The sequence below is a fragment of the Indicator indicator genome, chromosome 6 (genome assembly GCF_027791375.1).
Source record: "Indicator indicator isolate 239-I01 chromosome 6, UM_Iind_1.1, whole genome shotgun sequence".
Classification (NCBI taxonomy): Eukaryota; Metazoa; Chordata; class Aves; order Piciformes; family Indicatoridae; genus Indicator; species Indicator indicator.
Genome location: NC_072015.1, coordinates 28747016 through 28759438, shown reverse-complemented (window position 1 = coordinate 28759438; position 12423 = coordinate 28747016). Strand labels below are relative to the sequence as shown.

Here is a 12423-nt window from a genome sequence, read left to right as displayed (position 1 = left end):
ACTCTGTCCACTCCCAGTGAAACCAAAGTGATGAGGGAAGAAGAAAGGCAGCAGCTACTTACTGAGAGGATGTTCTTCATTGTGATCACAAAGACGTTGTAGGCAATCAGCCAGTCCCAGTAACGCAGGATGCTCCTGATGGGTTTCAGCAACAGGTCTCCACCAAAGAGAAGGAAATAAAAGCAGGCTACCAAGTAGCCCATGCAGAATATGCTGATCCTTGTGGTTCCCGTTATGAAGATGATAGTAAGCACAAACCAGAAGAGGTAACTAAATATTATCACCTTATACATGTCTAAGTAGGACCTGGAAGTAAACGAGGAAGAAAATGTTACCATTCTGAGGGTAATGATACCTTTCCTCATTCTGTGCTGCTGCCTGATACTTGTGCCTAAGGTCTTCTGAGCATTTGACAGGATAAGAGGAAATGGACTTGAGTTCTGCCAGGGGAGGTTTAGACTGGATATTAGGAAGCGTTTCTTCACCAAAAAGGTTGTCAAGCACTGGAACAGGCTAGCCAGGGAAGTGGTGGAGTCACCATCCCTGGAGGGACTTAGAAGCCATGTAGGTGTGGTGCTGAGGGACATAGTTTAGTGTCAACCTGGACTTGATCTTAAAGATCTCTTCCAAACAAAACAATTCTATGATTCTTGTCCCACTTTAGCAGCCAACTACATAACACCAGAGTCAGTGGGTCTGGCTTGTTCATGGGTCTGCTGGCTCATGTACTCCATTCTAGGTCACTTTCTTGCATAAGCGCCTTGCTGGACCTGGTCAGGACACTTAATCAAGCAGGATCCATCAAATCTTGTATCATGGAAGGGGGAAAAACATGTTCTGGCCAAACTTCATAATAGAACAACATGATTTGGCAATGTCACATACGCAATTTGAAAGTTACCTGAGAACATCTTGTGATAGGACAAGGGACAATGGATTGAAATAGAGAAGAGTAGATTTAGATTGGATGTTAGGAACAAGATCTTTACCATGCAGGTAAAGAACACTGGAATAGGTTGCCCAAGGAGGTAGTTGAGGTCCCATCCTTGGGAATATTCAAGGTTAGGCTCGATGGGTCTCTGGGCAACTTGATCTAATGGATCTAATGCTCACTGAAGGGGGTTGAACTAGACAACCTTTGGAAGAGCCTTCCAACCCAAATCGTTCTATGATTCTACAATCTTTTAAGAAGTCTGAGCAATACAGAAGCAAATCTATCTTAAAAAGCCACCTATAGGTCAAAAACTTTGTATGTATTTATGACTTCTAGGGAATTCAGTCTGGTTATAAGCCTAGATTTCAAAGCCAGTTGCTAAAAATTATCATTCTCCTGTGGAGACCAACTATAGATGTTTTGAGGGGTAAAAGGTTTCTACAGAATGCAAATGTGATAGAATTTGCTGAAATGTTTGCCAGGAACCTACAAGACAGAGCTATCTGAAATCAGCGTGGCCTATGAGATGAGAAAGAGTGAGAAACAGTTTGGTGTTTTCAGATTCCTTAAAATCTTGATTTAATATTGACTCAGTGAGGTTTCAAATAAGACTATCTGCCAAAGGCAATACCAAACACTACATATAGCCAAACACTGCAAAACCAACTAATTCTTAGTTTCCCCCCATTTAGTGTTTTGATTCCAGATGGAACTCTGCTTTCAGGGTCTGTTCACCCAGGCTGTGAAACTGGATTTGTCAGGAAACCAGGCAGGGAGACAGCACCATAGAAGCACACATATACCTGAGCCAAGCCATGTAAGGAGTGAATGAACTAAATGCACTGTATGAATCCACATAAAAAGGCCCCTGCTGTTTGATGTGCTCAGGCTCAGAACTTTCTAGGAGTGTGTATTTATAGCCCTATATTTACAGGCCTGTATTATGCATTTCACTTGTTGGAGCCAACCAGAGAGGCATTCAGCAGAAGGTAACAAGAAAGCTCCTCTGTGTTTATTTCCCACAAAGATTTAAGAAATTTATGGACTACTGCTTGTTAAATCTAAAAATGTCTTAGCTTTAGAGATGCTACTGGGTTTTGAGTCATAAAAAGAATCAATATACCCTAGGAAAATAAAGGAGGTATCAGCCAAACTAGTCTTCACTAACTTTCAAAGAAGGGCAATGAAGCTGTTGAAGAGGATACAGAGCAAGTCTTATGAGGAGCAGCTGAGAGAACTGGGATTGTTTAGTCTGGAGAAGAGGAGGTTGAAAGGAGACATTATTGCTCTCTACAGTTACCTGAAAGGAGTTTGTAGTGGAGTGGGTATTAATATCTTCTCCCAAGTAACTAGCTACAGGACAAGAGGAAATGGCCTTAAGTTGCAGCAGGGGAGTTTTAGATTGGCTATTAGGAAAAAATTTCATTTGCTAAAGAGTGGTTAAGTATTGGAACAGGCTGCCCAGGCAGGTGGTGGAGTCACCATCCCTGGAGGCGTTCATGTGTAGACATGGCACTTCAGGACGTGGTTCAATGGCTGCATCAGCGGTTTTACTTCATGATCTTAAAGGTACTTCCCAACCAAAACAATTCAGTGATTCTATAATATGCTCTGGAAATGAGGCTCTCGCTGTTCCTCCACAAAAAAAAAAAAAAAAAAAAAAAAGAGATCATACCATTTGGGTTCCTTTAATAATAACTATTGATGTGTGGCATGGCAAGGAGAGATCACCTTCACGACACTTCAGTATTTCAAACATCTTGTCCTTTGCTATCAATCAAACCAGAAGAGCCCCAAATGGAACTGAATTGATCAGACAAACTGCAATATCTCAATACTTTTCAATAAAAATGGACTCTGACTCAAAGACAACTGGAACTGGCTGGATCCAAACTTTCCAACATATAAACAGGAAATTTGGTTGAGTCACAGTTCAACAGCAGATATCACTCTCATATGGGAATACAAAAAGGAAGACAATAATTTAGCTATTTTTTTCACTATAATGTTAACCATTTCCTTCATTTTAGTAGTCATGTAAGATATGAAAGACATCTGTTCTTCTCATTTTCAAATACACATTAACTATAATAACATTGGGCATCTCCAAACCAACCAACCATCGAAATGGAATATAAAGAAAAAGACTTCTCAAAAGGCAGGAGGCAATATAACTATGTCAAGGGACAGATGATGCCATTCTTAGAGATGGAAATCATTCTGAATTTTATAAATATGCAATTCCAAGCAACCCCAACCACAAAAATGGCTCCCATGACTTCAACTTGGAGTGGACATCTTACTTGTTTCAGCAAGTTATCCAGGGCACATCTAACTACCAACCATCCCAGGCTCCTCTGTGCTGGCCCCAAAACAATGCCATATTGAACGCAGCACACAGAACTACACTTGAGTACTCCCAGGTAGATAAAAATATTCCTGAAATCACACTTCTTTTAGGTGAAATATTACAAAACTCCTTGACCACAACAGGTGAAAGAAATGTGAAAGAAAGAAATCCTGAAAGAAAGAAATCCCTCAAATTTACAATAATTGTTGATAATGATACAGATGGGTCATGTGCTGTAAGAGCAGGCGCAAAGATGTGTCTTGGAGAGGGAGTTCTCATCATATTGTCACTCAAGTCAGGCATTGGAAAAGGCTGTCTGGGGAAGTGGTGGAGTCACCATTCCTGGAGGTGTTCAAAACGCATGCAGACATGGCTCTTTGGGACACGGTTTAGTAGTCATGGCAGTGTTATATTGGCAGGTGGACTTGATGATCTCAGAGGTCTTTTCTAACCTTAATGATTCTTTGAAGTCACTTGGCACATTCTCAGGTGCAAATCTTTAAATTCTGCCTCAAACTGGCAGAAAAGTGAGGCGTTCCAGTTCCTTGCTCTGGAGATTACAGTGAGAGACTGAAGTACAAAGCCACCCCAACAGATAAAAAGGGCCTACACAAATCCAGAGCGTCAGTAAGGGTGCTTCTCCTCTGCTTGAAAACTTCTTCACAGACAGCAAAAAATGCTTAGTCTTGGATAGCATATCCCATAATTTTATGCTTTCACTGCAGACCACACAGATCATTACTTTAATGCAAACCTTCCAAACCTCATCTTCTAAGTGGTCTTTAAAACTACATCCAGCCACAGAAAGGAGAGGCCACCCTCAGGATGTCATATTTGACAATACACTAGGAAATCTGAGCAGCTGCTTCACTAGGAGATAGTCCCACTCCCCTTCATCCCCTTTCCAGCTCTGTCTTTGTCTTCAACTCTTTGAACCAGTTTCAATTTGGAACACCCTATTTATTTTGGAGGAGGACAGAAGGAAGGGATACTTGTCTGTCCATTCAGCCTATGAACCAACTCACTGCTGGTGTGATGAATGCAAAGGTGGGTAGCTGGTGGCCAGGAATACAGCCACATATCTGAGGAATACGAGCTACCAGTGTACCAAGAGCACCAAAGTATGGCTTTGGGTAGCATGATAACCTCTAAATGGGAGATTATACATAAGAAATATGAAAGGTGAATGAAGAATACAAGAAGTTGATTTGCCAACTGTGTCATTTGCAGAATCATCGATATTTTGGATAACGCTTTAGAAAAACTGACCATATCACTTTGCTCAAAACCAAGGAAGACTAAGTCAGGAGCTCATTCCAACCAACCATGGAAGCTTTTGTGACTTCAGATGGCTCTCCATGTCAAACAATCTGCTTCTCTTTACTAAACCTTCATTAGTGTTATCATGATTGCTTCAGCATTTTATTTCCACATTAATTAATTTTTAACTGTAATCCGATCCAGCCTGGTGCAAAAAGATTGCTCTAGGTGTAGCTGTTTTCCCAGGATGTTCAGTGATATGTTTGGCTGTGGCCAGTCTAGTGGCTGGACCTCTGCCTGCAGACACCAAGAGATGCTGAAGCTGCAGCTGATAACCCCTTTGAGGTAAAGTGTTTGTATTCAGGCAGTGCTGAGGGGAAGAACAGGTTCTGCTTACACACTGGTGAGAGCCTGCAGAACTGAGACACTAATCAATATGGCTCAATGCTTCTTCATGCTGGAAGAGCTGCTGTTATGTAGCTTCGCTGCCCTCCTTATCAGCCTCCTGTTTGGCTTTGAGTGTAGCTGCCCATTTCCACAGCCGCCTTCTGAAGTCTATCCTCCCCCTCTTCTCCACACATGTTAATGCTATGCATCAAAACAGCATGGCCAGTAGGTGAATCCCCACGTGCAGTGCTGGGTCTAGCTCTGAAGTCCTTAGCACAGGAGAGACATGAACTTATTGGAGCATGCCCAGGGGAGGCCACAAAAATGATCAGAGGGCTGGAAACCCTCTGCTGTGAGGATAGGCTGAGAGAGTTGGGGTTGTTCAGCCTGGAGAAGAGAAGGCTCCAAGGAGACCTTCTGGTGGCCTTTCAGTACTTAAAGGGGCCTGTCAGAACAATGGGGATGATCTTTTTAGCAGGACCAGTTGTGACAGGACAAGGGATGATGGTTTTAAAGTAAAAGAGGGGAGAATTAGACAAGATAAAAGGGAGAATTTCTTTTTTTCCACTGAAGGGGGTGAAACTGGCACAGGTTGCCCAGAGAAATGGTAGGAGCCGCATCCCTGGAAACATTCCAGGACAGGGATCTGAGCAACCTGAAGTCATGTCCCTGCTCACTGCAGGGGTGGTAGACCTTTGAAGGTTCCTTCCAACACAAACCATTCTATGATTCTATAAGCATTCTGTAAGCTACTCTCACTCCCCAAATGTATTCTTTCTTTCCTCTCTTCCCTATCTCCTTTTCCTTACATTCTTAGCAGTCTGTCTGAACCTGCACCACAGTCTGTTTCCCCTTTTAATTCCAACATTGCTAATTTCTCATCAAGCTTGCATCCCCAAACCCTCCCCCAGTTGCTCCATTTCAGCATTCAGCAGGCAAGTTCGTTGATTTTCCCTTTGCCAACAGCAATATCAAACCTTCTGAAGATTAGCTCCCTTATTTCAATGCACTTCTTCAAATTTAGTGTTGTGGATCCTACAGTCCTAGTCCCAACTATTTTTATCAAGGTCTCTCCTCTCAGAACTGATATTCTCTTGCTCTCACTCTCTTACCACTGAGGTCCTTCCTTCAAGCTTCTGTTCACTTTAAAAATGCTCAAATCCAAAGCTGTGTTATTTGCTGAGGCTCACTTTAGGCTCACTAACCTAATTTAGAAGTGCAGTTCTGAGAAAGGCATTAGAGATACCTTGGACAGACTTCACCTGACTGACCTGGTGGTGGTTCCCAAGGTGCAGAATTAAAGGGGACAGTTCAGTGACTGGCTGTTAGTGTTGTTTTTGACTCTCAAGAGGAAAAAAATTAGATTACAATCCCATTAATTTTTTTCCCTGTTAGTGTCTAGGAGAATGTCTGAAAACTGCTTGGGAACTGAAATAAGAATTTTCCAGCATTAGAGACTGTGGGAAAGGATTATCCTCAGAGAAGTAACTTTAAATCCTGGTTCATTTTAAAAGCTCCTACTTCCATTCTTCGTTTTTATTTCTGTTTCTGAGCTCTTTGGTTGTGCTCTCCCTTAGGGTCAAGTACATATCCCCTGAGAAATCTGGGGGTGGAAAGAAGAAAATTTCAGGAAAACTCTTCCTTACAGTGTATTTGTCATTGTTGAGTTCAAGTATTTCTCCAGATAGAAGAATATAAAGCATTTGGAAATATGTTCTTTTTCTGCCACTGTTTATATTGCAGTTAAAACCTTTTTATCCATGCCTACTAGCATCTTCTCAAGGGAAGAGATGTTTCAGGAAGGGTGCTTTAATCTGCAACTGTCACTTCTTTGACATGGCAGTAAATATACATTGGGCTTCTCAGAAAACACATAAATACTGGCACTAATTTCTTTTATGCTTTGTAATTTATTCATAACCAGGTTGTCTTCACTGACTCACTGCCTTCCTGAGAAATATCCTTTTTCATATCACTTGCTTGTATCAGCAGTGAACCAAGTTCTTGTCCACGATACTAAATATTTAGATCATTCTGAAACTTCTATGTCCAAGTGCAAGGAAAATTTAGAGCCAAAGCTATTTCAGTTCCAAATCACTTTGGATGAAGGCCAGATACATACATTTTCTGCTGAGGTATATCTTCAGTGGATTCTCCAGAACTTGAGAGTCCTTCTTTTGAAAGATTTATAATACTTGATAAAAGATTCAGTCACTTTAAGAAACTTCCAGCCATTCTCTGGTGCTTCTTTGAAGCAAATTCGGCATTTAAGGTTGCATATGCGCAGTGCAACCTCTCAAAAATAACATCATCTAAAGGATGAAACACATACTTGGGCAAGTTCAGGCTACAATGGGTTCTTGATAACATGCCTGTGGTTTGGGGGAAGCCACCAGGGTGCTGAAGTCCATCATAAATGTCTCACAGGACATTCATGGAGGGAATACAGGCTTTGAGGCAAATTTACCACTGAACATCCTCCTGGGTGGCACATAAAAGAATCAGAGGTGTTAGGAAGACTTGTTTTTCTTCTGACATTTTCCAAATAGGAAGCTGATTACCCACAAGCTAACTTTCTGCTGTCCATGCAGCAGCAAAAAGTATGGTATGAGATGGAAACATAGATGATAGGTGGACTGCTCAGTGGATAAGGAATTGTCTGGATGGTCACATGCAGTGGGTGGTGCTCAGTGGCTTGAAGTCCAGATGGAGAGCAGTGACAGGTGGTGTGCCTCAGGGGTCTGTACTGAGGCCTCCACTGTTTAACATTTTTATCAATGAGATAGACCGTGAGATTGAATGCACCATCATCAGGTGTGCAGATGACACCAAGCTGAGTGGTGCTGTTGATTCACCAGAGGGACAGGATGTCATCCAGAGGGACCTGGACAAGCTGGAGAGGTTTGCCCAGGTGAACCTCACGAAGAACAACAAGAGTAAGTACAAGGTTCTGCACCTGGGCCGGAACAATCCTCACTGTCAATACAGACTGAGGGATGAGGTGATAGAAAGCAGCCCTTTGGAAAAGGACTTGGGGCTGCTGATGGATGAGAAGCTGGACATGAGCAGGCAGTGTGAGCTTGCAGCCCAGAAGGGCAATGGCAGCCTGGACTGCATCAAAAGATGCATTGCCAGAAAATCCAGAGAGGTGATTCTGCTACTCTGGGGAGACCTCACCTGGAGTACTGTGTCCAGGTCTGGAGCCCTCAGTATAGGAGGGACATGGACCTGGTGGAACAAGTCCAGAGGAGAGCCACAAAAATTATTAGGGGGTTGGAGCAGCTCTGCTACGAGGACAGGCTGAGGGACCTGGGGTTGTTCAGCCTGGAGAAGGCTTCAGGGAGACCTCATAGCAGCCTGCCAGTACCTGAAGGGGCTACAAGAAGGCTGCAGAGAGACTGTCTGCAAAGGCCTGCAGGGACAGGACCAGGGGCAATGGCTTCAAAGTAGAGCAGGGGATAGGCTGAGGGAGTTGGGATTGCTCAGTCTGGAGAAAAGGAGGCTCTGGGGAGACCTAATAGCAGCCTTCCAGTACTCAAAGGGGCCTACAGGAAAGATGGAGATGGACTGTTTACAAAGAGCAGTGGCTTCAAACTAGAAAAGGGCAGATTTAGGTTGGATATTAGGAACAAGTTCTTTACTATGAGGGTGGTGGATCACTGGAACAGGTTGCCCAGGGAGGTGGTTGAGGCCCCTTCCCTGGAGATAGTCAAGGTAAGGCTCGATGAGGCCCTGGGCAGCCTGATCTAGTGGAGGATGTCCCCCTGCTGACAGCGGGGAGGTTGGACTAGATGACCTTTGGAGGTTCCTTCTGGCTTGGACCATTCTGTGATTCTATGAATATAAATTCCAAGTAGAATTGGAAGCTGTGAGAGTGACTTTCGTACTACAGAACTTTACCAAAAAGGAAATGCTGTATTTTCCAGGGGTTTAAGATTCAGCTCTTACCGGCAGTGAATGAAATCAGGAACAGGATTATGCTGGCTGAAAGATGCTGCATCAAGATTCATGCAAATTTCCACATTGTCTCCAGCCATGATTCGTACTGCAGCTTTATTTTCATCCTCAAATGTCTGCCTTTGCAAGGAGGCACACAGCAGCAACATGAAATCATCTAGGAGAAAGCAGTGGTTGGAAAGGAAAACTCAGTCATCAACTTGGGTGTAGGGAGTGGTGGTGATGTATTATAACAGAATTACCACACTGTTTTCTGTGCTGTTTTCACATTTAGCACCAATTGGAAATTCATTAATATCTTTAGGTTTTTAGCCTACCATCTTGTATGACTTTTATTGAGAAATGTGTTGGCTCAGTTCTGGGGAAGGCTGGGGAGGGACTGTTTGGAAGGGCTTGTACCAATACAACAAGGGGCAATGGTTTTAAACTGGAGCACGGTAGATTTAGGTTGGACATAAAGAGGAAGTTCTTTACAATGAGGGTGGTGAAATACTGGAACAGATTGCCCAGAGATGTGGTGGAGGCCCCCTGCCTTGAGACATTGAAGGTCAAACTTGATGGGGCCCTGAGCAAACTGATCTAGTTGGAGATGCCCCTGCTCACTGCAAGGTAGTTGGGCATGATGACCTTCCAGAGTCCCTTCCAGCCCAATGCATTTTGTGATTCTAAGAAATAAGTTATAAAAGAGGAAATAATTCACACTTTTTGGTGCTGCTTCATTAAAATGCAATATGGAAAAAGAGATGCAGAAATTACTAATTCTCTGAAGTTTTATGCTACCTACAAAGCCACAATTAATACCCAATCTCCCACAGAATACATCAGCTTGCCATTTAAGTGTAAATAAAAGGTTGGCTTCAAATTGCACTGTTGCAATGTTCTAAGCAAAGGGCCCACCAACACTTCACAACTATGTGCTAAAACACTTACAGACAAGGAAGACAGGGTTTGGTCTCACAATGAAGTCTGGAAAGTATAACCACTTTATGATGTTGGAGTTGAAGTTGGCATTACCACTTCTCCATGGATAGTCTGCATGACAGAAGCACACAAAAATGTAATCACTCCTTTACAATGATTACATCATCCTTTCCTTCTGAATACTTATCAGTTTCCCAGCACTTTCCTATAAAACCAAGCAGCAGGATAAGTGTCCTTACCTTTACAAGGAGCAGGTGGAATGCCAATGCAAAGGAAGTACTGGAATGTAATGATGCATGCCAGAAAACAGCAGTATTTTGGCCAGATCTCCGCAATAGCTTTTCTCCTACGTCGATACAATACTGCGATCAGCCAGAAGGCATGAATCATGGCATAAAAATCCATTCGTTGACCAATTACATTCACTGATAGAAGAAAACAGGTCTGGAAAAGAAGTAAAGGAATACAAGGCACATTTACAACCTGGTGGTGAGTTGATAAACTGTTCTGGATGGCAACAGAGTGCTTGGGCATGTGCTGGGGCTGCCTGCAGGAACCCTGCGCAAAACAATAAGCGAGAACTGTTTGGAGTATTGTGTTCATTCTGGGCTCCCCTCTTCAAGAGGGACAAGGAAATACTGGAGAGAGTCCAGCAGAGGCTACAAAGGTACCAAGGGAACTGAATCATCTCTCTGATGAGAATCATAGAATCACAGAATTACAGAATCATTCAGGTTGGAAAAGACCTCTGGGATCATCGAGTCCAACCATTGACCCTACTCTACAAAGTTCACCCCTAAACCATATCCCTAAGCACCACATCTAAATGACCTTTAAACACAGCCAGGGATGGTGACTCAACTACCTCCCTGGGCAGCCTATTGCAATGTCTGTGAGGAAAGGCTGAGAGACCTGGGGCTGTTCAGTCTGGAGAAGACTAAGAGGGGATCTTATTAATGCTGATCAATATCTAAAGGGCAGGAGTCAAGAGGATGAGGCCAGATTCTTTTTAGTGGTGCCCAGAGACAGGAAAAGGGGCAACAGGCACAAACTAGAACACAGGAAGTTCCATCTGAACATGAAGAATGACTTCTTTATTCTGAGAATGACAGAGCACTGTAAGAGGCTGCACAGACAGGTTGCAGAGTCTTCTCTGGAGAGATTCCAAGTCCACCTGGACACAATCCTGTGCAAACTGTCCTGGCTAAGCCTGCTTTAGCAGGGTGGTTGGACTAGATGATCTCCAGAGATCCCTTCAAACCCCTACCATGCTGTAATTCTGTGTCTCTCCAACAGCAAGCTCCCCCATCCCAACCTCCCAAATTTTGGATGCTCTTTTATGAGTGTCAGCTGTGTGAGTAGAGCACTAAAACAGGTTTCCATTGTGTGATATCTAGAGATACAGAATGGAAAGATCATTGTCACAGTAGTCTATACATGAAATATTTAATTGTTGCCAAGCAAAGTACCTATAGACAAATCCACTGAATTCCTGTGAGGCAGCTTTAGTTCTCCATTATTTGAAAGGCTTCCCACAGCATTTCTGTTCTCTGGCTCCAATTAAATCAGTCCCTTCACTCAGTGCCATGAAGTATGTTTGCAAACACTGAATAATTCATAAGGACTCATTTATTCAGTGCACTTTGCTGTTCTGAATTTCTCTCTCCTCAGGTCAGGATGAGGTTAAATTTATTTCCCAAAGGATTAATGCTGATTAATTTTAATTTTCACTCAATCCTCAGACTGGCTGTGAACAGTTTGCTCTGTCAGTAGCAAGGGGTGGTAGAAATTAATAGATAGGTTAAGAGCACTGTGATGGTTAGATTTGGGAGGCATTAGTCTAAGAATTCCTTTCTTCAGAATAGTCTTAGAAATTCATGAAAAAAATCAGTTTATGGAGGTTCAGTTCTGATCTTTTGCTGCTGGATTGGATAAAGCACACAGAAGGAAAGCATCAGCTGAGCCTAAACTCCAGCAGCCTGGGCCACTGCTGCTGGCAAACAGACAAGCAGATCTTCTACTACATAAGACATGTAGCAGGTTTAGCACCAGACTTGGTAGAGTTAGATAAAGTTTGGACTCAAAGATCTTAAAGGTCTTTTCCAACCAAAACGATTCTATGACATTTAGGTTCTATCATGGCTCAGCTCTGGTGAGACCCCACCTAGAGTACTGTGTCCAGTTCTGGAGCCCCTACTACAACAGGGATCTGGAGGTGCTGGAACGTGTCCAGAGAAGGGCCACCAGGATGAGCAGAGGGCTGGAGCACCTCTCCTGTGAGGACAGACTGAAAGAGTTGGGGCTGTTCAGTCTGGAGAAGAGAAGGCTCCAAGGTGACCTTATTGTGGCCTTCCAGTGTCTGAGGGGGGCTACAAGAAAGCTGGGGAGGGACTTTTTAGGCTATCAGGTAGTGACAGGACTAGGGGGAATGGAATAAAGCTGGAAGTGGGGAAGATTCAGACTGGACGTGAGGAAGAAGTTCTTCCCCATGAGAGTGGTGAGAGCCTGGAATGGGTTGTCCAGGGAGGTGGTTGAGGCCCCATCCCTGGAGGTGTTTAAGGCCAGGCTGGATGAGGCTCTGGCCAGCCTGATCTAGTGTGAGGTGTCCCTGCCC

The 12423-nt window shown here is 43.4% G+C and overlaps 1 protein-coding gene across 1 annotated transcript in view; it reads right to left on the bottom strand.

Annotated features, from left to right (window-relative positions):
* Positions 1-12423, bottom strand: part of PIEZO2 (piezo type mechanosensitive ion channel component 2) — a 137662-nt gene that overhangs the window by 60472 nt on the left and 64767 nt on the right. The window contains exons 17-20 of the mRNA XM_054381538.1: positions 10049-10253; positions 9819-9920; positions 8880-9045; positions 63-306 (exon numbers count right to left, since the gene is read on the bottom strand). Coding sequence (XP_054237513.1) covers positions 63-306; positions 8880-9045; positions 9819-9920; positions 10049-10253 — 717 coding nt within the window. The remainder of the gene's footprint in view (positions 1-62; positions 307-8879; positions 9046-9818; positions 9921-10048; positions 10254-12423) is intronic.